This window comes from Choloepus didactylus, chromosome 15 (genome assembly GCF_015220235.1).
Source record: "Choloepus didactylus isolate mChoDid1 chromosome 15, mChoDid1.pri, whole genome shotgun sequence".
Taxonomy (NCBI): Eukaryota; Metazoa; Chordata; class Mammalia; order Pilosa; family Megalonychidae; genus Choloepus; species Choloepus didactylus.
The window spans coordinates 33845824-33872437 of NC_051321.1; the positions used below are offsets into that span (position 1 = coordinate 33845824).

At 36.3% G+C, this 26614-nt stretch overlaps 1 protein-coding gene and 1 pseudogene across 3 annotated transcripts in view; one reads left to right on the plus strand and one right to left on the minus strand.

The window, feature by feature from the left end:
* The window catches only part of CUTC (cutC copper transporter), a 35950-nt gene extending 9399 nt beyond the window's left edge, over positions 1–26551 (minus strand). For 2 of the 3 annotated variants that reach the window (XR_005211967.1, XM_037804955.1), the window contains exons 1-6: positions 26377–26551; positions 23626–23697; positions 20018–20077; positions 4378–4587; positions 3713–3748; positions 1206–1339 (exon numbers count right to left, since the gene is read on the minus strand). Coding sequence is in view for 2 of the 3 variants with exons in the window: in XM_037804955.1 (XP_037660883.1) it covers positions 1206–1339; positions 3713–3748; positions 4378–4587; positions 20018–20077; positions 23626–23697; positions 26377–26437 (573 nt within the window). In the remaining variant the exon portion in view is untranslated. Of the gene's footprint in view, positions 1–1205; positions 1340–3712; positions 3749–4377; positions 4614–20017; positions 20078–23625; positions 23698–26376 lie in introns of all 3 variants that reach the window. The other variant, XM_037804956.1, reaches the window with a different exon arrangement.
* Positions 6340–7720, plus strand: LOC119510562 (annotated as a pseudogene).
* Positions 26552–26614: the final 63 nt, after the last annotated feature.

Sequence of the window (26614 nt, forward strand, 5' to 3'; positions counted from 1 at the left end):
TCACCAATTTAGAATGCCTCTGAACTATCATCAGAAAAACACGGACATACTACCATACAAAGTCATTCTTTGATCCACAAATGGTGCTGTGCCAGTTTGAGACTGTTGTGTACCCCCAGGAAAGACTATGTTCTTTAATGCAATCTTGTGGGGGCAGACTTATTATGGTGGGATCTTTTAATTAGATTGTTTCCATGGAGATATGACCCACCTAACTGTGGACAAGACCTAATTAGATTATTTCCATGGAGGTGTGACCCTGCCCATTCAAGGTAGGTTTTGATTAGTTTACTGGAGTCCTTAAGAGAGCTCAGGGGCCAATACAGACCAAGACATTTGGAGATGCTAAGCTCAGAGATGAAACCCAGAGTTTGCCCCGGAGAAGCTAAGACCCCGGGATGCTTAGAGAGAAACACCCTGGGAGAACAAGCAAGAATGCACAGGAGCTGAGAGAGAAGCTAAGAGAGAGAGAAGCCCAGAGACATTTTGGAGAAAGCCATTTTGAAACCAGAACCGGGAGCAAAGGACCAGCAGACGACAGCCATCGGTCTTCCCAGGTGACAGAGGTGTTCCGGACACCATTGGCCTTTCTTCAGTGAAGGCATCCTCTTGTTCATGCCTTAGTTTGGACACTTTTATGGTCTTAGAACTGTACATTTGTAACCTAATAAATCCCCTTTATAAAAGCCAATCCATTTCTGGTATTTTGCATAATGGCAGCTTTAGCAAACCGGAACAGATGCTAACTTATCAGGGGAAATCATACAAGAGAAAAATGTATTTCCTCCTACATTGACAGATGGGAAGAGATGAAAGAAGAAGATATTAGTTTTGGAATGTATTTCCAAATGACAGTTATCTCATAAATTTTATATGAGATCTCTTCAATGTACATAGCTGACAGTGGGAAGATGTTACATTAAAACTCTGCTATGCTAGATGGCAGAATAAATGTAAAATGTGCTGTATTTATCCAAGTTATATCAGATCCTTCAGCATTGTTCATAATTTGATCTTAACAGACTTAGTTACTAAATAATGGTCATGTGAAAAAAGTAAGAATTATATAAATATATTACTGCCTGCTTGCTTTTTCTTATAAACAGGAAGTCAGTAATATCTAGTTTCACAACCTTGCTGAACAACAGAATATCAGGAGTAACCACAAGCGAGTTTTAGAAAGAAAGGAAAGAGATTCTGTGTACCTGATCTATGAGTCGTTTTATTAGGGGTAGCCCTTCTAGTGCTGAACTGTCACATCCACTGGTCAATACTCGTTCAAATCCCAAAGTTAAGAGTGTCTCTAGAGCAGCCACTGGATCATGAACCATGTCAAAGGCTGAAATAAATAAAATTGATTGGAATTCTGAACATATGTCCTCTATTGCAGTGTTTTCCAACATGTAATATACATACAGTGGTGTGCTAAACCACTGTATGGGCTTGCAAGAACCAGTTAAATAAAAAGTAATTTTGGAAGCCAGATTATTAATCCTTCAGTAGCTTGAAATTAGTCAAGGTAGTATTTACACCATAGAAATCAGCAAATGCTACAAATCAGAGCTGTTTTTTCCAAGAGCTGGTTTACCAGCACATAACCAGTTCTGCATACCCCTGACATTATACATAATCATTTTAGATGGTACACATTTTAATAGATTTACTTAAGTGCAGATAAGCAGTGAAATTTCTCAAATTTTCAGTAGTTGTAAGTTTCACTTTAAAATAAATTTACTTAAGATTTTATTTAAAGAAAATTAGCACAGGTACCACTCAGATGCGGTAAAATTGCAAATGTGGTATGCAAATTACTCAAATTTGGGAAACTCTGCTCTATGGCTTCAGGCAAATGGACAAAGTAGTATGAAACGCTACACTCACCAGTTCTAAAAGAGGTCTTGCTTCACATTCTCTTTATTGACTAATATTTTATATTAATCCATTTACCCCACATTCTCAATGCTCATGGTATAAGAACAATTGTTTACAGCAGACTTTATGAGGTTTCAGTTCCATCCTATCCTGTAAGAGACTCCTCCCCTCCTTAAAGCCATGAGAGAGGTAGCACTAGGAACGTCAAAGCAGAAAAGCTGCTTTGATTCTCAGCACTGCCACATGGCACAGATATTCTAATCTATGGTGGATAGATGGTAGTGGTCCTCTGGGACAGACCGCTTCCTTTCATCCTTTATTGTACATAGACAGTTTAATCTAATGCGGAGGATTTTCCTTTTTTGATGGTAACATCCTCTCACCAGTCATTCCACTATCACACACTCTCTCATTTGAAATACGAGAGGAAAAAAAACATGGCATCCAGAACAATGCAAAATCTCCAAACTTTGGAAACATGAAAATATCTTTGTTAAACTTGTTGAAGGAAAAGGAAAAGAACAGAATTTGAAGTCACTTTCTTAGTATAAGAACAGAAGCACATATGCTATATAGCTGGTTTACTTTTTGAATAACTAAATTACTTTCACATTTAAAAACCTTTTTTTTTGGCCTAGGAATGGAGGCTCAAAGTGCTGACTTTTGAGCAATCTAACATCTTTTACTTATTGGTGGTTTATGAGAAGCATTGCTAAATAGCAAGTCAAAGAAAACTGTTTCCTGGTAGTATCATTCGTCCATTCCAGAGGGAAACAAAAATAACAAATGCTTTACCTCTAATTTTTATAAATGGATGCAAATCCTTGTGTCTACTCTTAATCTTTGAATGCTTACTGAAATGGACATAGAAACATTCAAAAACTAAGCATATCATCAAGTGAAAAAAAAAAGGTTTCTTCCCTTACATGTGCATTAGCAGTGTCCTTTGAGGACAAAATTGACCATTTGTTTCTCCATTTACCAATGCTTAGCCTAAATGTGTAAGAATTACAACTACCTGAATTGCAGATAGGAAGTTTTTTGTTGTTTTTTTTAAATGCAAAACTATCAGATATTGCTTAGAAATCATTCTGATGCAGACAAGCCATTAATAATGAAAAGGAATTTTGTGCACTGCAATGAACATTTGTTCATTGTCTACCCAGCATCTACTTCTTTCCCTCTTCCTAATAGTAAACAATTCTTCTTCAGTCAACTACCCTATATTTATTTGGGAAAGCCAACCTCAACCCTAACTCCAGGAATGGTTTTGTCTGGCTTAAACCAGCCAGCACATTCCATTCCATTGGCCACAGTGATTTATTACTTTTGGGGTTGCACATGACCTAAGGCAATCTAATTAAAATGAACCTCAGGATTCTTGCTTAGTATATTATGAAAGGTATATGTCCTTGCAGTCATGATTACTTTCTCCCTTTCTCTCTTACATGCCCACCTCACCAACATCTACTTTTTTTTAATGCATTTTTTATTGTGAACTTTAACATATATACATAACAGTGATAACTTTCAAAATACGATTTAACAAGTAATTAGCAAATTTCAAAGAATGTCATGGGTCACAGCCCCACAACTTCAGCTATTTCCGTTACTGTAAAATATAACATACTTTCAACAATTTTTTTATACTGAAGTCTTTAAAATTTCTAGAAATTATGCATCTCTAAATTTATAACTTTTAGTTTCAAGATCAGTATAAAGAAACCAACTAGTAACACTGTAAAACTATAGAACTGTGTTCCATAAAAAGGTTGGGGGATTTGTTGAAATTAGAAAACTGACACCATTCAATAAAACTTCTAAAATGGAAATGACTCACCTCGGTGAAAAGTGACTGGCAGAGGACGGCAAATAGCTATAAAAAGAAAGTCATATAACAAATGAATGAAGAGAGTCTATGGTAAGCAGGATTTTTTATATTTGCTTCTGTTAAGAAGTGAAGATAGTGAACTAAAATAATAATAAAATGGAACCCTTATAAATTCAAAAGTTCTATCTTTTCACAAGTCTTTGATTTTCATATAAAAATCTGGTCATCTACTCCTCAGAGGCACCAAATAAGAATTATATGATCTGGCAAGTATAAGGACAGCATTAAATCTATTACTTACCCCATTGATAAATTTTCAAGAAATACTTTGGCCTAGTAATATAGATAGTTCGCTTCTGTGCTCTACACATCTCCTCATCTCACCAACTGCAATCACTTTTGAAGTTTTTGAGGCTGTGGTTAAAGGAACCAAGGTAAACTCTTATACTCTACAGGAACAGTAGTAGAACCTGATCTATAGGAGAGTTAGGATGACTAAGCCTCATGTACCCTCAACTCTAACATCTAAATCACTACTGTTTGAAATGGTTAGGCTAGTGTTAAGTGTCTGCAGGTATAACTGAGAAGGCAGTTTTATTGATCACATTTTTCCACATCAGGCATATAAATAAAACCATTAGAGGCTTTTCTTTGGTCTTATATACAAGTCTTACCCACAAGGGACATGCAGAGCTCTTTGTCAATGTGTCCATCTTCAGTCAATGCTCCAAACACCAAACCATCAGCACCATAAAGCTTGGCAAGACGAATGTCAGCTTTCATTACCTCAATTTCACGATCTGAATATAAAAAATCACCTCCACGTGGCCGAATCATCACAAAAACTGGGATCTGGACACTCTGCTTCACTACTTGAAGGACACCTAGCAGAACAGAGAGAGAAAGCAGACTAATTAAAATTCAAATGTGACCTAAACACTCAAGGAAGTCAGTAAAACATTACTGGTCTTTTAAATTTGTTCTTGTACATCATTTCTAAAAGAAAAGTAAGATCTGACTTAAAAGAAAACTACAAGAAAGAGGGATCCAAAGGAAAGGATGGCACTGAGAAGAAAAATGTGTATATAGTGGAAGTTAAGTGATAGAAAAGTCAAGGATGAAAAAGAGTTATTTAGAAAACAGAAGGGAGACACTTCAAAAGTGAGACTTGTGAAAGCACTTGTTAGTTGACTCAATTAAAAATCCTTGAGACCCAGAACCCTTTGATATTTTAAAATGTTATAACTACCAGGCTCAAAGTTCTGCCAGAAGATTCCCTAAGATCCAGTTTCTCCTTTCTAATTTATGACAGCTCTATTTAAAACCTGCTATAGAGATAGTAAAATGATTTCAAAGTTTATGACCCTTAAATGGATCATAAAATTTAGTAAAGACTTTTTTTAAAAGAGAAATGTAAAAAGGAACAAATTTCTACTTATTTGTGATTTTATTCATAGCTCGATGAATTAAAGGACATAAATATGACACATTTATGGTTAGCTCTGAAACTCTCAATAGTGTAAGATCTGTGGCAAGCACTATTAATTGCTTATCCAAAAGGAATATCTTTCTTCTTTGCTAAAATAATCCCAGTTTTGTAAGGGATAGCAATGAATCATGATGGGTGTTGCAAAAAACAAGTTGCAGTCAAATTTACAGATACATTTTAGGAATTTTAGAAAGGCCAGGGAATGCCCTCCTTTAATAAGAAGATTCCAAAGGAGTATTACATGTATAAACCTTTTATACTAAATAATGCTATCATCAATCTCAGAGTAGCATATTTTAGGAGTCAAAAATTCATACAGGGAATTTTCCTTTTGGCCAAGACAGAGAATCGGGGACTGGATTTATCTTTCTGTATATAATAACCAAAAAAAAATGGACAAAATATATGAAACAACATCTTGCAAGACACCAGACATCAAGCAATGAAGTGCAGTTGTCCGTAAAATATGGGAAACAAATGTGATGAGCCCTCTGATTTAGTTAGATTACTGCTCTGAGAGTCTCTGGGCCAAGGCACAGGGAAGGAGAAACCTAGGTAGAGCCCAGAGAATTCCATGAGTTGAGGAGACAAGCCGAGAGTCCGAGAAAGCAAGGTGACTGGAGTCTGCAGGGGAAAATACTAGGAAAGAGAGAAAAAATTCTGGAGATCTGCAGAAAGCCCCTTTCGTATATTCAGCTCAAGCACCGATTGGTGCATGCATACAAGGAAACTGTACAACAGTGCCTGCCATTCACATGGGGCTGGGAATATTCCTGTTCCCAACCAGTCAGACTGGAAAACCTCAAGATTCATGAGGCATTGGGAAATAATTAGCACTAGACTGAGCACTATTCCAAACCCACCTAACAAATTTTAAAAGCAAGACATGAAAGGACTAAACTGTTTCCAAGTAACACAACTGCATCCCAGAATAAAATTCAAAAATATTTATAGGAATACAAAAACATCCAGGCCGGTGGCCGGAGGGTCCGGGGCGGGTGAGGGAGGCCCGGCCGCCCCGCCCCCGCTCTCCGCACCGTGCACCCCTTCCGCGCTCCAACGGCTTCGCTTTCCTTTCCGGGAGCGCAGGCGGCGGGCGTCCGGGTCTCTTTTCCTCTCCTCGGCACTGTCGGCTCTTGCCTTGAGCATGGCGGCTTGGAGCAGGCGAGGTGCCCTGCGACTCTGCGCCACAGCTGTTCTACTTGATGTGGCTTTCAGTAAAGGTTTTGTAGAAGATTTAGATGAATCGTTTAACGACAATTGAAAAGATGACGTTTGGCTTGTAGATTTTTATGCAGCATGGTGTGGCCATTGTAAAAAACTGGAACCGATTTGGAATGAAGTTGGTCTCGAGATGAACAGCATTGGTTCTCCAGTTAAAGTTGGAAAGATGGATGCTACTTCCTATTCCATAGCTTCCTTGGAGGATTGAGGCTAGCATTCAGCAACTCTTGAGATTAAAGGGGGACTTGGCATATAATTATAGAGGACCAAGAACTAAAGATGATATTATTGAGTTTGCTCACACAGTATCTGGGGCTCTAATCCGGCCACTTCCCAGTCAGCAAATGTTTGAACATGTGCAGAAGAGACATCGTGTATTTTTTGTTTATGTAGGTGGAGAGTCACCTTTGAAGGAGAAGTACATAGATGCTGCATCAGAATCGATTGTATATACCTACTTCTATTCCGCCTCAGAAGAAGTGGTTCCTGAGTATGTGACGCTGAAAGAGATGCCTGCTGTGCTTGTTTTCAAAGATGAAACTTATTTTGTTTATGATGAGTATGAAGATGGTGATCTGTCATCATGGATCAACAGAGAGAGGTTTCAGAATTATCTTACTATGAATGGCTTCCTCTTGTACGAACTTGGAGATACAGGAAAGCTTGTGGCTGTTGCAGTTATTGATGAGAAAAATACGTCAATTGAACGTACCAGATTAAGGTCAATTATTCAGGAAGTTGCTAGAGACTACAGAGACCACTTTCATAGGGATTTTCAGTTTGGCCGTATGGATGGAAATGACTATATTAATAGCTTACTGATGGATGAGTTGACAGTCCCAACTGTAGTTGTACTGAATACTTCAAATCAACAGTACTTTCTACTAAATAGACAAGTGAAGAATGCTGAAGACATGGTCCAGTTCACTAATAACATTTTGGATGGCACAGTAGAAGCCCAAGGAGGTGACAGCATTTTCCAGAGATTAAAAAGAATAGCATTTGATGCCAAATCTACTATTGTATCTATATTCAAGAGCTCACCACTTACGGGCTGCTTTCTCTTTGGCCTGCCGCTGAGTGTCATCAGTATCATGTGCTATGGGATCTACACAGCTGATACAGATGGAGGTTATATAGAAGAATGATACGAAATATGTAAAAATGAAACTGAAAGTCAAGAACTGATGGAAGAGAGCAAAGAAGAACCAGAGCCAAGCAGTGCAGGATCTCTAGTGCCTACAGTGCAAGAACCCAAATATGTATTAGAAAAGAAGAAAGATTAAGACTTTAGTACTATAAAATATTTGATAAGATTTCAAATTATTAAAGTCTTTTTATTGAATTTAGACATTTAATCATGATCTCTACAGAAGAGAACTTGTTTGTTATTTTGCTAATAGCAATGCATATGGACAAAAGTATTCCTCTCATAAATGGGGAGGATGTTTGGATCAGAGAAATGAAATGTTTGTCTAAACCAAGCAAAGAAAAACAAAGGTGAACCTTACACATGTTATAGCAATCAGTTGTATTTGCATGTTTTTCTATCTGAATATTCTGTGACAGAGTTAAGATTCTTGGGCAGAATATTTTAATTGGTCAATCAGGTAGAAAATACATGTTTGATATAGAAAAATAATACCTCCACCTCCTACCATCCATTCTCCTCATATATTTTGAATAAAATTTATATGGACAATAGTCTTTAAAATTTAGGCACTTTAAGGAGAACTAATAATTTTTTCCATATATCAAATTAAGATTGTAAGGTTATAAATAATTTGGTTTATATAGCATAGTAATTTTATTTTGTTGTTATTTGTAAAAGAGAGAAAATGTTACTTTTTAACTTTATACTCAGTTGCATTATTACATGGTTTTCGTATGGTCTTGTATAGTGGGGGAAAAGAGTCATATTTGATCTTTGCAATGTTAACAAGGTTGACTTGGAGTTGGGGTTTCACACCGTGCTCTGAGCGCTCTGTAATAGATGGGTTATAGCCATCACTGCAGTAAGGGAAGGATCTATCACTCCTGCCCAGCTCTAGCCAAACAGTTTAGTTTAGTTTGGGGGTATTTTTTTCCTATTTTTTATATTGGGATTTCTTCTAAAATTTCCTTGGATAAAAACTTTCTGCTGCTTTTTCGAAAGTCCTACTCTGTGGTAACTGATATTCCAATGTGTGTGTATGTGTATGTATAATATATATGTTATATATATATACACAATTTCTTGACAGCCTGTTATGTAACATTATGGCTATATCTCTGTTCATAATGAGTAATAAATGTTGTAATCAGATTGTCACACAACAAAAATCACGTCCGGTGAAAAAAGAGATCTGCTCCATCCCTTAATTTGTCAATCTCTTTTAGCCATGACCTCTCATCTTCTATCCATAATGAAACAAGGTAGGAATTCTATCCCAATACAAATGAGCATGTTTAAGTTTGTTGGTTTTGAGGCTTTCATTTTAGCTAAGTTTAGAATTTTATTAGGTGATTATCATTTGGATGATTATTAATTGAATAATTGAGTTATTCAATATAAAGGATTTCATTAAACATTTAAAATTGTTTATTGACTTTAAAAATGTTAAGTCACGGTCCTGATACCAAAGTTGTTAGGGCTTTAGTCCCAAAGGGCAGCCTTTGGTTATTTCTGATACCATGACGATTACACTGAACTGAAACTCTTGTATCTTAAGTACTAAGGAATTATTAGTAATTGTTTTATTGTATCCATGTGCTCTTCTCTTTAGTACTTGACAAGTAAATACTCATTCTTAATGTTTGGCGTCCCATTATTTTATTTTTTAAATAATGAAACAAACATGCAGTTGTAGAGAATTTCAGGAAATGTTTTTCATTTTAAACTGGAGATACATCCTGTTAATTTAACAAATAGATTCTTCTCCAAAGTGTCATTAAATTTTAATGAGTTATTTTGGAAGATAAATATTAATGTTCCTAATGGTCAGGCTTTTGTATAACAGTAATGATGAGCTTAGATAACCGTGGATGTTTCATTTGAGACTCAAATCTAGTAAGGAAGTGAAAGCTCAGAATTAAGTGACATGAAGAAATTGTTACAGAAACTATTACTGACTTTTTCCTTTATGTTTATCACTATCAGGTGTTAGTCATCTGCATATTTTTGGTTGTGGAATGAATCCTTCAAGCACCTCAAAATGAAAGACCTCAACAGGAAAAAAAAAGCCCATTATGTACAAATAAAAATCCTGTGATCTTCCTTTATATTTTGAAATTTTCTTGTTTATAAATTAATGCCTTAGTTCTCCATTATCCTTTTCACAACTCTGTACTATTGCCCCAAAATGTATTGTATTTGTGCTTTTGAAGTGTGTTCATTTGGGAAAACAAAAATGGGTGGGTTGTTTGTAAATGAAAAGTTTCATTTCTTCCTTTAAGTATTAAAATTTTGTCTCATTTTGGGATATTTTTATTTGTCAAATTGCTCACAAAACAAATTTTAAGTTTTTTACTAGTATGATTTTCCCTTCAAAATAGTATCAGCACTTACTAGGAGAGCTGTTTTCATTTTAGGAAGAATTACCTCAAAATAAAGGCAGACCTCTTTAGTAATTGAATCTAATAGAATAACATAGACATCTGATTTCAGTGATGAATCTTATTATGAGTACATATCTGTAGTGGGGAATATCCTTCAATAACTTGGACTTTTATCTTCTCTTTCAGTTGCAGTAAAGTTCTGTTTTTAAGTCTTAAAATTTAAAATTCTAGATGCTTCTGTTGCTGAACCTGATACTCAGACAATATTGAAAGCTATTTCAACCTACTTCAAAGCAAAATTGCATGTTTTTATCAAGTACCCTATGCTCTCCCTCATAGCTTACATTCTTTTTTTGCTCATTTCATAGTATATCTTAATATTTCTCTAGCTAATATCTGAAATGTGCTCAAGGTGTAGTAGACCTTGAATTTTTTTTCTTCCCTCCACACAGGGCTTTGGTATCTGTTCAGAGATAACATTAAGATGCCAAATGTCTAGAGGCTGAAGGAAGGGCATGTCTCTTGGATCTATATTAGTAGTTAAAATAATTAATTATATTGTTTTAGATTAGTGGATTTTGTTTTGATAATGTTGTATCTTGTGTTTTGTTTTGAGGGGCTTTTTTGGTTTAGGTTTTATAGGAAGTAATTTAGATATTTTCATCATTGCTTCATATGATATGGAAGTAGGACAGGGAAAAATCACTAGGCTATTTTTATTATGCAGAAATTGTTCAGATAGACCAATATGAAATGCTAGGACTATCAATTAATTTGGGGGTTAGGTTTGCCATTTTAGTTTTTATATGTATAAATATAATTTTTTTCCTTAGTGTGTTTTAGTCCAGGAGTGAGCAAAAATAATTTTCTACTTTGGACTAATCTATAAAGGTTTTTGAAAGTCTGTATTAATAACTTGTTGAATTCATGATATCCTCCTGCCTTATGGCACCAATTGTAAACCTTTGTTTTTCTAAACTAAATTAATTGAAAACATGTAAAAAAAAAATATCCAGTACCCATCAAAATAAAATACATAATGCTGGCATCCAATAAAAAATTATCAGGCAGGAAATAAAATGTATCATGAGGTGATAAATCAATCACGTAAAACCAATCCAGACTGACAAATATATTAGAATTGGCAGACAAGGTTATTAAAACAGTTATTATAACTTTATTCCATATGTTCAAAAAGTTAAGAAGAAACATGGAAGATATGAAAACAGACTCAAACTTCTAGAGATAAAAGCTATAATGTGAGATGAGAAAGATGCTAAATGGAATTAATGGCAGATTTAGACACTGCATAAGAAAAGATTAGTAAATTTGAGGACATGGTAATAGAAACTATTAACAACAAAACACACAGAGAAAGGGGATTTTAAAAAGGGGCAGGTCAACAGTGAGTCATGGGACAACTTGAAGCAGCCTAATATAAGCATAATTGAAGTTTCTGAAGGAGGGAGGGGAACAGAAAAAATTTTGAATGCCAAAAAATTTCCAACTTTGATGAAAAGTATAAATGCACAGATCCAAGAAATGAAGAAAACTACACCCAGGCACTTCAAAATCAAGTTGCTCAAAACCAGTAACAAAAAAAAAAAAAAAGAAAATCAACCTCCAGGAAGATGACAGGTGAGGCAAAGCAAACTTCTCCTCCATGAAAGAAACTAAAGAAAAGGCAGAAATCACCCTGGATAGCGATTCCAGGGTATGAACGGCCAGAGAGGACCTCTACGACATATGGTGGGGACTTGGATGAAAAAGTGAAGAAACTGCATTTCAAATGACAGGGTGAATTAATTCAGCTGGGACTACTACCGCTGAGGACTGTCAGTGGTGAGATGCCTGCCAAGCAGGGGAGGGAGCAGTTCTCCACTCCCGTGAATCCCTTCAGCAATTAGCTGGGGAGACAATACTCCTTAGTCCCATGGCCGAGAGCTCCTGTGAGGGAACACGGAAAATGGCAGGCCTGTATTGTATACATTTACTCAACCTCCACAGAAACCTGTGGTGTGCATGGGAGAGAGGTAGGGATAGGTGAGGGGCCATGGAAGCATGAGAAGCCCCTTCCCCTACCGCAGAGGCTTGCGAGTGCACAGCCAGCAGGGAGTGGGGCATATTTGAGTCAGAGGGTGAGACACACAATCCCACAGCCCAAGAGTGATCACTGGGAGGCCTGGAAATCACCATACCCACAGTGCCCTTAAACGGACGTCCCCCAGGGCTGGCAGCCCCCAGTGCATATGGAGAACTGTTGTGCTGACTGCATTTCCACCTGATTTGGAAACTGCCCAGTGTGCAGGTGCAGTTGGGGGAAAGCTGGTTTGAGGGTAAGAGGTGGCTCAAGAGCGCCATCTGCTGGGAAGACAAGGAAAGTACACTATAGCAAGCTGTGGCTCTGCCAAAAAATATATAAGTGTTTGAATAATCCTGCATTTCCCAAAATAACCTTATCAAGATAAGGAAATGCCCCAAAGTCAACAGAAAATCACGAAGCAATGAAGACCCAAGAAGATATGGACTAGTCAAATGACCAAATTAAAAAGCTGGAGGAGACACAAAACCTGGAGCAATTAATCAAAGAAGTACACAAAAATCTCCAAAACAACTTAATGTGTTGGCTAAAGACATACAGGACATCAAGAAGACTGTAAAAGAGCATAAAGAAGAATCTGAAAGAGTAAATAAAAAACAGCAGATATTATGGAAATAAAGATACTGTTTATCAAATTAAAAATATACTGGTGACACACAATAGCAGATTTGAAGAGGTAAAAAAAATAAGTGAACTAGAGGATAGACAATTGAATGCAAATGCACAAAAGAACAAATGGTGAAAAAAAATCGAAAAATTTGAAATGGATTCAGGGAAATGATGGGAAACATGAAGCACACAAATATTACAATCATTGTTCTCCCAGAAGGAGAAGAGAAGAGTCAAGGGCTAGGAAGAGTACTTGAAGACATAGTTGGGGAAAACTTCAAAACCCTTAAAATGACATAAATATGCAAATCAATGAAGCCCAAAGAACTCCAAATAGAATGAATCCAAATAGACCCACTCCGAGACATATACTAATTAGATCGTCAAATGCTGAAGAGAAGGAGAAAGTCCCAAAAGCAGCAAGAGAAAACTGATTCACCACATACAAGGGAAACCACATAAGACTAAGTACTGCCTACTCAGCAGGCACCATGGAGGTGATCCAGCAGTGGTATGACAGAGATTCTGAAAGAGAAAAATTGTCAGCCAAGAATTCTTTATCCAGCAAAGCTCTCCTTCAAAATTGAAGGAGAGTTTAAAGTTTTCACATACAAACAAATGCTAACAGAATTTGTTAACAAGAGACCTGCCCTGCAAGAAATACTAAAAGGAGTTCTACCAAGAGAGAAAAAGGAAGGAGAGAGAGGTCTGGAGAAGGTTACAGAACTGAAGAGTATTAGTAACAGTAACTTAAAGGAAAAAAAGAGAGAAAGGCGGAAAAAATATATCTGACAAATAAAAACCAAAGGATAAGACGGTTGGTTCAAGAACAGCCTTCACAGTAATAACTTTGACTGTGAATGGATTAAACTCCCCAATTAAAAGATACAGACGGGCAGAATGGATTAAAAAGTATCATCCATTGATATGCTGTTTACAAGAGACTCATCTTAGACCCAGAAACACAAAAAGATTTAAAGTAAAAGGATGGAAAAAAATATTCCACACAAGCTGCAACCAAAAGAAAACAGGGGTGGCAATACTAGTATCAGACAAAATAGACTTCAAATGCAAAGAAGTCATAAGAGACAAAGAAGGACACTATATATTAATAAAAGGGAGAATTCACCAAGAAGAAATATCATAAATGTTTATGAACCCAATCAAGGAGCTCCAAAGTATGAGAAAAAAATTGGCAAAACTGAAGGAACCAATAGATGTTTCTACAACAACAGTGGGAGACTTCAATAACCCACACACTTCTTTAGATAGAACAACTAGACAGAGGAACAAGGAAATTGAGAACCTAAACAATGTGATAAAAGAATTAGACTTAACAGACATATATAGAACATTATATCCCAAATTACCAGAATATACATTCTTCTCTAGTGCTCAGGGAACATTCTCCAGGATAGATCATATGCTGGGGCACAAAACAAGCCTCAATAAAGTAAAAAAGACTGAAATTATTCAAAGCACATTCTCTGACCATAATGGGATGCAACTAGAAATCAATAACCATCAAAGAACCAGAACATTCACAAATATGTGAAGGTTAAACAACACATACAATCAGTGGGTCCAAGAAGAAATTGCAAGAGAAATCTGTAAATATTTAGAGACGAACGAAAATGAGAACACAACATATCAAAACCTATAGGATGCAGTGAAGGTGGTACTAAGGGGAAATTTATAGCTCCAAATGCATACATTCAAAAAGAAGAAAGAGCTAAAACCAAAGACCTAATTGAACAATTGAAGAAGCTAGAGAATGATCAGCAAACTAACCCTAAAGCAACAAGAAGAAAAGAAATAACAAGGCTTAAAGTAGAAATAAATGACCCTGAGAACAGAAAAATAGAACAATTAAAACCAAAAGTTGGTTCTTTGAGAGGATCAACACGATTGACAAACACTTAGATAGACCGACAAAACTAAAAAGAGAGAAGACGCAAATTAACAAAAAAATCAGAAATGAGAGGGAGACATTACTGCAGATCCTGAAGAAATTTTAAAAATCATCAGAGGATACTATGAACTGTACAACAAAATAGACAATTTGGAGGAAATGGATAATTTCCTGGAAACATGAACAATGTAGACTGACCCAAGAACAAATAGAAGACCTCAACAAAGCAATCACAAGCAAAGAAATCCAATCAGTCATCAAAAATATTCCCATAAATAAAAGCCCAGGGCCAGATGGTTTCACAGAGGCATTTTACCAAACTTTCTAAAAAGGACCGACAACATTCCTGCTCAAACTCTTTCAAAAAAACTGAAGAAAAAGGAACATTATCTAACTCATTTTGTGAAACTAACAACACTCTAATACTCTAACCAGATACAGATACTATAAGAAAGGAAAACTACAAGCCACTCTCCCTAATGAAGATAGATGTAAAAATTCTCAACAAAATATTTGCAAATAGAATCCAAAGGCACATTAAAAGAATTATAAACCACAACCAAGTGGGGTTCATTCCAGACATGCAAGGGCAGTTCAATGTAAGAAAATCAATCAATGTAATACAACACATTAACAAACAGAAAGGGAAAAATCAAATGATCATCTCGATAGATGCTGAAAAAGCATTTGACAAAATTCAGCATCCTATTTTGATAAAAACACTTCAAAAGGTAGGAGTTGAAGGAAACTTCCTCTATAAGATAAAAGACATATATGAACAACCCACAGTCAGCATAGTACTCAATGGTAAGAGACTGAAACTCTTCCCCCTAAGACTGGGAACCAGACAAGGAAGCCTACCATCACCACTATTATTCAACATTGTGCTAGAAGTTCTAGCCAGAGCAATTAGGCAAGCAAAAGAAATAAAAGGCATCCAAATTGGAAAAGAAGAAGAAAAACTATCATTATTTGCAGATGATATTATCTTACATTTGGAAAAACCTGAGAAATCAATGACAAAGCTACTTGAGCTAATAAACAAATTCAGCTAAGTGGCAGGATACAAGATTAATGTGCAAAAGTCAGTAATGTTTCTATACACTAGTATTGACCTAACTGAAGAGACAATCAAGAAAAAAATTCCATTTACAACGGCAACTGAAAAAAATCAAGTACCTAGGAATAAACTTAACCAAGGATGTAAAAGACCTCTACACAGAAAATTAAAAAACTTTACTATAAGAAATTAAAGAGGACCAAAATAGGTGAAAAGATATTCTGGGTTGATGGAGAAGAAGGCTAAACATCATTAAGATGTCAATTCTACCCAAGCTGATGTAGAGATTCAACACAATTCCAATCAAAATTACAACAACCTACTTTGCAGAGTTGGAACAGCTAGTTATCAAATTTATTTGGAAGGGAAAGGGGCCTTAAATTGCCAAAATTTCTAAAAAAGAAGACCCAAGAGGGAGGACTTACGTTCCCTGACTTTAAAGCCTACTATAAAGCCATAGTGGTCAAAACAGCATGGTACTGGCACAAAGACAGACATATTAATCAATGGAATCAAATGGAGAGTTCAGAAATAGACTCCCAAATCTATGGTCAACTGATTTTTGATAAGGCCTCCAAATCTACTAAACTGGGACAGAACAGTATCTTCTATAAATGGGGTTAGGGAACAGGATATCCATATCTAAAAGAATGAAAAAAGACCTTACTTCACACTCTATACAAAAATTAACTTAAAATGGATCAAAGACCTTAATATAAGAGACAGCACCATAAAAATCCTAGAAGATAATGTAGGGAAACATCTTCAAGACAGTAATAGGAGGTAGCTTCTTAGACCTTACACCCAAAGCATAACCAATGAAAGAAAAAATAGATAGGAACTCCTCAAAATAAAAAGTTTCTGTGCCTCAAAGGACTTTGTGAAAAAAGTGAAGAGGCAGCCAACTCAATGGAAGAAAATATTCGGAAACCATATATCTCATAAGAGACTGATAACCAGCATATGTAAAGAAATCTACAACTCAACAATAAAAGAATGAATAACACAATTATAAAATGGGCAAAAGATATGAATAGACATTTTCCAAAGAGGAAATACAAATGGCTAAAAGCACATGAAAAGATGTTCATCTTCACTAGTTATTAGGGAAATGCAAAGGAAAACCACAATGAGATATCATGTCACACCTATAAGAATGGCACCTATAAGAAACAGGAAACTACAAATGCTGGAGAGGATGTGGCAAAACTGGGACTCTGATTCATTGCTAGTGGGACTGTATAATGGTACAGCCACTGTGAAAGACAGTTTGGTGGTTCCTCAGAAAACTAGATATCAAGTTACCCTATCATTCGGCAATTCCACTTCTTGGTATATACCCAAAAGATCTGAAAGCAGTGACATGAACGCACATTTGCACACTGATGTTCACATTGTTCTATAATTGTCAAGAGATGGAAACAATCCAAGTGTCCATCAACAGATGAGTGGATAAACAAAATGTGGTATATACATAAAATGGAACACCATACAGTAGTAAGAAGGAACGAGGTCCTGAAACATGACAATATGGATGAATCTTGAAGACATAATGCTGAGTGAAATAAGTCAGACACAAAAGGAGAGATAGAATATAGGGGAACTAGAGCTAAACAGAAGCTAATGAAGGGAGAATGATTACCTAATATGTACAGGGCGAACTTAAAGATACGGGAATGGATATGGGTGATAATTCATTAATGGGTTTATAAATATCAGTGTCATATTGAAGGCAAACATAATTGAAAGAAGTTGTTTAAAGGCATGTGTCCTACAGATTAGCACTACAAATATAAATAAGTGCTTGCATGACCTACTTCTAAGGTATGACACTGGTACAAAGAGTTAACAGAACATTTGGAAATGGGAAAAACTACCTATTGCATATTATAGACTATATTTAATAGGAATACCTGCCAGTACCACATTAATACTAGGGATAGATAATTAGGGACTGATAAGAGCTTTGAGGTGTTTTGGACTACAATAATCGTTTAAAATTTAGAGTGATGATAACTGAACAACTAATTTAAGATAATGTGAGACACTGATTGTTATCTTGTACAGAATATATGTGAAATGAGGACCTCCTACTTAATAAGTCAAGCCCTCATTCTTGAGGCTTACTGTAGTGAAACTTATGGCTGTAAAGTGGAGGCTAAGCCTACCTATAATTATGCTTAAGAGGCACCTCCAGAGAACCTCTTTTGTTGCTCAGATGTAGTCTTTCTCTAAGTCCAATTCTGCAAATAAATTCATTACCCTCTCCCCTATGTGGCATATGACTCCCAGGGGAGTGAGTCCCCCTAGTGACATGGGACACGACTCCCAGGAATGAGCCTGAGCCTGGCATTCAGGGTTTGAGAACGACTTTTTGACCAAAAGGGTGAAAAGAAAGTTAACAAAATAAGGTTTCAGTGGCTAAGAGATTCCAAATAGAGCTGAGAGGTGTGCCAGTTTGGACGTATTATGTCCCCCAAAATGCCATGTTCTTTGATGCAATCTTGTGGGGGCAGACATATTAGTGTTGATTAGGTTTGAACCTATTGGTTCAGTGTTTCCATGGATATGTGACTCAATCAACTGTGGGCAATGGATTATTTCCATGGATTATTTCCATGGAGGTGTTGCCCCACCCATTCAAGGTGGGTCTTTATTGGATCACTGAAGTACTTTAAAAAGAGCCACACAGGCCCAGACTCAAGAGCACCCGAGAGTGACATTTTGGAAATCAGCTGCAGCTAAGAGAGGACGAAATGTCCCAAAAGCAACATTTTGGAGAGTGCCATTTTGAAAAGCTACCTGGAAGCAAGCAGACGCCAGCCATGTGCCTTCCAAGCTAACAGAGGTTTTCCAGATGCCAATGGCCATCCTTAAGTTAAGGTACCCAACTGTTGATGCCTTACCTTGGACACTTTATGGCCTTCAGACTGTAACTTTGTAAACAAATAAACCCCCTTTATAAAAGCCAATCCATTTCTGGTATTTTGCTTAACAGCAGCATCAGCAAACTGGAACAAGAGGCCTATCCTGGAGGTTACTCTTATGCAAGCTCCAGCTAGATATTCCAAATGCCCGCAGTATGCCAAGCTCTAATTAACAACAGTCCTGAAAATACCAAAGAATCCCAGGTCCCTATCTGCGACTCTTTAAAAGTTTCACTCACTAAGTTTACTTTTCAGAAACCTAAATCGTCCAGAATATTCCTAAGCCAGATAAGTCCCAAAACCCAGAGGAAACAGCCCCTTCAAGAACATCAAACAGATGCATCCCCCTTCCCCATAATGTCGACACCCCTTTTCAAATAAGAACAAGTTCGGGTGGTCACTGCCCAGATATCCCTGAAGATTGAGACAATGATCAAATGAGATGGAGGAGTAACAACAGACAAGACAGGATTTAACAAAGGATTATGAATACTGAATCTTTATATATATATATATATATATATATATTAGTTTCTAGGCTACTAGAATAGCTAGAAGGAAATAACTGACATGGTGGAGCTGTAACCCATAACATTCTTTGAAATTTGCTCTATAACCACTTGTTAAATTGTACTTTGAAAGTTATCACTTTTCTGTATATATATATTTCACAATAAAAAATATTTTAAAAAGAGAAAATCTTAAAAATTAACCAGAGAAAAGAGATACATCACATAAAAGATTTGGATGATAGCAGATTTCTTGTCAGAAAAACTGTCATCCTAGAATTCTACACCCAGAAAAAACAGCTTCAAAAAATGAAGACTGAAGGATGTTTCAGACATACAAAACCTGAAAGAATGCATCATCAGCACACCTGCACTATAAAAAATGTTAAAGGCAGAAGGGAAATGAAACCAGACAGAAATACAGATCTACACAAAGGAATGAAGAGCACCAGAAATGGTAACTACATGGGTAAATATATGACTGTTTTTTTATTATTTAAATCTCTTTAAAAGATAATTGACTTTAAACAAAAATAATAACAATGCCTTTTGGGGATTGTAACACATTTATAAGTATAATGTATGACAACAATAGCACAAAGACCAGGAAGGGAGAAATGAAAAGTCAATATGCCAAGAATACAAGAATAGAAAGATTTAAAAAAAGGCCTGGGTCCTTGATATTACGGTAGAGCAGCAGAACCATTGTTAAGAGTAACTACCTACCTCCAAACTTTTTTTTAATTTGTAAGGAAAAAAAATCTATTTGATCAAGTATTTAATAGACAGCTTTTCTATTATTCAAAGCCATGAGCATTTCTAACTCATACATATCCATAATAAAGTTAACATAACATCAGTAGAGTACTCTAATGAAAATGAATATCAATTGCCTCCAGGATCTATAAATGTCTATGAAAAAATGCTGTGAAAAATGGACACTTACCCATGCTGGGTGTGGTTCCTCCCTCCAATAAACCAGAACATAATTCAATCCGACCAGCACCTGTGATCAAAGCATTGCTCAAAAATTATTAGTCTAAAATAAGCTCTTATTAAACAGCAAACTGTTTATATTATTTTCCAAATATACAACAAATTCTTAAAAATGGTCTGATAGAAATAAAATTTTAAAACTAGATAGAACCCTATTAAGCCCAAATATATTTTGCAAATTGCGTTACTGATGATCAAACTTAAGAGTTAATTCAAGTTAGGTCAAGTCGGTCTCTTAAAATTTTGTATTACAGGGTTGCCTCTCCATGCATAGGGAAGCAACTTAGAATAAAGGAAAAGTTTCTGGATTGACATAGTGGAACGCTAATTCTTTGTTGATAAGAAAATACATAATCTGTTCCAAGAGAGTCTTTATTTTTCTCAGCTTTAAGAAAAAGGAAAGTTACTTATGCACAGCTTAAATTGAGAAACTTTCAAGAACAAGAGATGCTAAAAGCAAAAGAATTATCAGACTACTTGGATCATGTCAAAAGGTTTCAGGAACCAGCTTGAAGAGGCTCCAACGGGCCAAAGATGTGATATTTGAGCATCAATAAGTGGACTGAAATACATTAAACATGTCTAAATCTAGGCTTACAATGATAAAGTAATTTACTGGAGGATAGAGAACAAACTCATTATCTTAAAAACTAGTAAATAAGGGGAAAGCATTTACCCTGCCTTTCTTGTAGAGACTGAACATCAGGGTAAGCAAATAGTTGATGAGGAAAAGAATCCTATAGACGTATTCTAATCAATAAATGAAAACTAAATGTTAGATTTACTATATTACCATTTTGCATTACTGAAATGATTGCTAAAATATATTAGGTGAAAAGCTGACAGGAAACTTTATAAAGGATGGATGAGGCTGACAATACCCCAATCTACTGATCAATCTTTGTATCACAAAAACAGAAGAAAACAAGACATTATATCCTCCTGATGTGTTACACTATCTAAGGAGTAGTCTTGTGAAAAACTCGAATCTGAATCTGAACAAGCCTCTGGGCCTAACTACAACTTTACAGGAAATACAAGGGTATGAGGAACATATTGAATGACACCACAAGTAAACAATCAGCAAAATTGAGAATGTGGGAAACTCTAAAAGATGAATATCCCAGTTTCTTCAACAAATAAACTTTAAGGAAAAAAAAGAAACTGACTAGATAGCTGATATTAAGGAACGTTGTCATTTTTTAAAAGGTTATATTGATGACATCGTGGTTATGTTAAAAAAAAAAAAAAGAGCCCTTAAATTTTGGAGATAACATACTGAAGTATTTAAGGATGCAGTGATATGGTGTCTGGTATTTACTTAAAAATAATCTGGCATTGGAAGAGGGAAGGTAGAGCAGGAGTCAGCAAAGGCCCACAGCTGTGGAGGACAGTTTGGCAGTTCCTTAGGAAACTAAGTATAGAGTTGCCTTTCAACCTAGCAGTCCCACTAATTTGGGATATACCCAGAAGATCTGAAAGCAGAGACACAAACAGACATCTTCACACTGATGTTCATACTGGCATAATTCACAATTGCCAAAAGATGGAAACAACCCAATTGTCCATCAGCCAATGAATGGATAAACAAAATGTGGTATATACATACCATGGAATATTATTCAGTGGTAAGAAGGAATGAAGTCCTGAAGCATGCGACAACATGGATGAAACTTGAGGACATTATGTTAAGTGAAATAAGTCAGACACAAAAGGACAAATATTGTATGATCTCACTTATATGAACTAATTATAACATGGAAACTCACAGACATAAAATATAGAATGTAGGTTACCAAGACAAAGAATGAGGCCTAGGAATGGGTAGCAGTTACTTAATATGTACAGAATGTTTAACTAGGTTGAAAGTAAACATTTGGAAATGGACAGAGGTGACAGAAGTGTGCTATTGTGAGAATAATTAACAGTGCTGAATGCTGTGTGAATGTGGTGGAAGGGGGGAAGTTTAGAGTCATGCATGTTACCAAAATGAAATTTGGAGGTTGAAACATGGGCATGTACAACACATCTTGTGGTGGACAATTCCGATGACTAACTGTACAAATATAAAGAAGTTCTTTCATGAACTAGAACAAATGTATGACACTATTACAAGGAGTTAATGATAAAGGAGGGGTTTGTGGAAAAAAATTTACCAATTGCAAACTATTGACTATAGTCAACAATATTTTAATACTCTTTCATCAACAGTAACAAATGTACCACACCAATACTATGTTTCAATAGTTGGGGGGAGGAGTTGGGGAATGGGAGGATTTGTTTTTTTTTTTTATTTTTTTTTTCTTTTCTGGAGTAATGAAAATGTTCTAAAATGGAACCAGGGGTAATATGCACAACTATGTGATGATACTCTGAACCAGTGATTATATACTTTGTATACTCTGGATGGTTTATATGGTGTGTGAATAAAACTCAATAAAACTGCATTAAAAAAATAGTTAACTTTGAAAAAAAAAAAGGCCTATGGCTTATTTTTATTAAGTCCTGCAAGCTAAGAATGTTTCTGTTTTTTAAAATAACAGCTTTATTGAGAAATAATTCATACACTTTACCCAATTAAAGTATACAATTCAATAGTTTTTAGTATATTTACAGAGTTGTGCACCGATCACCACAATCAATTTTAGAACATTTTCATCAATCCATGAAGAAAAACTGTACCCTTTATCAGTCACTTCTCCCTATCTTCCTCAGCCCTAGGCAACCACCAATCTACTTTCTGTCTCCACAGATTTGCCTAATCTAGACAGTTCATATAAATGAAATCATACAATATGTGGTATTTTGTGACTGATTTCTTTTACTTAATATAATGTTTTCAAGGTTCACCCATGTTGTAGCATGTGTCAGAACTTCATTCCTTTGTATTGCCAAATTAAGAATGGGTTTTGCAGTTTTAAAGGATTTGTTTAAAAAAAGAAGACAATGCAACAAAGAGCAACTGCGGTCAACAAAGCCAAAAACATATACTATCTCACTCTTTACAGAAAAAGTTTGCCAACCCCTCTAGAGATGAAACTAGATTATCCATGTGTTGAAAATGGGTGAAGCTGAGTAATGGGTACATGGGGGTTCTTTATACCATTCTCTCTACTTTTGTATATGTTTGAAATTTTCCATAATAAAAAGTTAAAAAATCTTGATCCTGGGATTAAGGACATTTCTGTTTGAAATTGAGGTTAAAAAAAGAAAATATTTTTTAAAAAGTCCTAAAAAGTTAATGACAATGGCAACACATCTCTGAAAACATCTTTAAATCAATAGTTTTTTCCATTAAATCTTTGCTACGTTCAAAAAAAAAAAAAAAAAACAAAGTTAGTGATTAAAACCAAAGTTGTGGATATTTAACACAAAATGTGATCTGGTGGGGAGATAAGACTGGAAGACCATAATTCCACAAGATTTTCTAGTAGGCTGTTTTTGAAAGCATCCACTAGGTTGCCTTCAGATCACAAGTATTTCCATGATCAGTTCACAGGATTCCTTTTAAGAATCAAAAGAGTTGCCAACTGTCACTCATTCTCAAATTTCTCTTACCTCCTCTTTCTGCATTCACAGCTGACTCCACTGAATCTACACAAACTTCCATGAGAAATCCATTTGCTGCTCCTAAAATACATGGAGAAAAATGCAAATTCATGAATGTATCACCCATTCAGACCAATTTATCACAAATATTTTACATTTTGCTCCCAATACCCAAAAGTCCAATAATAGGGAAACAGACAAGCACACAAGGGCCCATGAGTGTAATGAAATACCACATTAATTTTTAAATTGATGTCTCTGAACTGTAAAATAGGTACACAGATATACGTGTAAGAAACAATATTGAGGAAAATAAACACTGAATGCCACATTAATCTTCCTAAAATACAGGCCTCATTACATTCCAGCTAAGATTCCTTCAATGTTTCCCAATGCCTGCAGAATATGTTTTAGCTTCTTTAAAAGGAATATATATTTAACAGCAGAAAGTGAGTTCATTTCCTGATGCCTACTTACTTCTTGTGTGAACCTAGTCAAGATACTTAACCTAAGCCTCAGTTTTCTATAAAACAGGTAGGTTTTAGTACCTACCTCAGAGTAAGGAGGTTTAAATGAGATAGTCCATGTAAAGTGCAAAGCATCCACTAAGTATTCAAAAAGTATTATTGTTATCATTTCAATAAACTACATATTATTTCTTCTATATGCCTACAGTTTGGCCCAAACACCACCCCTGCTCTTGCGATGTAATCTCCTCAACCTACAAATTCCTTCCAGCTTCATCTCTGAATGCTAAAATTTTCCCAGGCTCACTTGGATCACATTTCCATGATTTTCCCTCTCTCCCAAAGTAGGAACTACCTTCCTCTCTTGAATTCACATAATTCTTCATGAATTATGTTTCTCTTTATGACACTAATTATCCCATTTTAAAACACTAATTACTTTCTACCTCTTATTATTTATGTTGATAGTTATCTGATCACTCCTACTTAATCTAAAGTTCCTAAGTTAGGTTTTATGTAAGAAATCTTTATTATCACTCACCAGAGCCAGCAGTGTTTACCATGGCACACAGTAGTCACTCAAATATTTTCTAAAGGCTAAAAAATTACAAATTTATTGTTTAAAATTCATGCATTTACACTAAAAAGTGTGATGTAAACAGAGATTTCTATTTCTCCTTTAAGTTAAGCACATAATTTTTAAGATTTAGAATACCGAATGCATATTTACCTACAATACCTAAGAGGATGTGCACATACTGAAAAAGGATGGGTGATGGGATTTGAAAGTACTTTTATTTTCTTCTTCATACTTTTCTATATTGCTTGAATTTTTTACCTGATATTTTTTATAATAAAAAAGAAATTTTTAATTTGAAAAACAAACAAAAAATCCTATTATCTAATCAGATTGCAATTGCTTCATTTATTTAAAAGAAGATAATCAGTCTCAAACTGTGAGAGTTAAATACTACTCTATGCTCTTAGCACAATATTGCATAACTCCATGAATTTCCTGATACCCACAGCAGGTGTCAGGTCAATCTAACTGGACAATGCTGCAGGGCTACAATTTGCCTCATATCAGAAAGGACCCTGGCCAAGAGACGGTTGAGATGTTCACAAAAGACTATGACAGAAGGCAGAGTAAAGCAGTCGTCCTAAGAAACAAAGTTACTTTAGGCATCAAAGGAGAAGACATTTTTTTGAAGTACCGGTTCTCTAAGCGTGATAATCCAGGTAGCTCTGGAGGGGGGGGCGGGAGGTCTCAGAGACCCTTTCAGGGAATCTATGAGGTGGAAACTATTTTCATAATAATACTAAGACCTTATTTGCTTTTTTCACTCTCAAGTGTACAGTGCTACTTTTTAACTCTACAGAGTCAGAAGGCTATCTGATATGTCTGATTGGATGCAGAAGCAGGTGTAAGAATCTGGCTGTCTTCCATTAAGCCAGAGACTAAAGAGATTTGCAAAAAATATAAAATATTGCTACTCTTCTCACAATTTTTGAAACTTGTTAAATATAGTTATTTTTCATAAAAAGCATATTTATTAATGTTAATATATAACGAGATTTAGTATGGTTCTTTTCTAACAAATAAATATTCTTTAAATTTCTCAAATTTAACTTCTAATGTGGTGAAAATCGATATAACCCACATAAATAAAAGCTCTTTGAAGGCCTCAATAATTTTTAGAGGGTAAAGGGATCCTGAGATCAAAAAGTTTGAGAACCGCTGGTTTGGAGGAAACAAAAGTTCACGGAGTGAGGAAGGATCTGCCAAATTCCCTGCCATCCTTTGGTGCGGCAGGAAGGAGTCAGGACTTGCAGCGGCCACAACCCTGCCACTTGGTAGCTGTGTGGCTTAGGGGACAAGCCCCATCACTTGTCGCAGCAGCTACAGGTTATTGAGCGATCACCACAGGTTAGGCACTGTGCTCAGGGCTTGACGTTACGTTATCACAGCTGATGCCATGAGGTGAGTAATGGTATTCTCAACTGGCGATGGGAAACCCGAGGCTGAGAGAAGTGAGCCAACTTGAACAAGGTCGTACGGCAATGCGTAGGGGCACCAGGATTCGAACCTACAACGTCTGGCTCCATCACTGGGCCACTCTCGCTACACGCCCCTTCTTAGGGCCTCCGTTTCCTCGCGTTTAAAGCCTGAATGACATAACACCGTGCGGTGCAGGGGACTGTGAGGAACTTATGAACCTATTCCGAGGTGAGTCCACTGGCCAGGACCCCCGCTGGCCCGCCCCAAGGCCCTCTACCCTGCCACCTTCCGCACCAGCCTTCCCTGACGGTATCCGCGCTCGTTTCCGCTCTGTGGAGACTCCCTGCCTCTTCATGCTGGACGTGCTCCCGCTCGTTGGTCTTCAGTCTCCACTCAGTCTTGGCTCCTGAGCGCGCGACCGCACAAGCGCGTCCTCAACGGCTCCGCGCGACCCTGCGCGTCCTCGATTCCCAGGCCCCAGAAGCCTCTGCGAAAGCGGAGTCGGCGGCGCAGACGCAGTGACTGCTTCTCA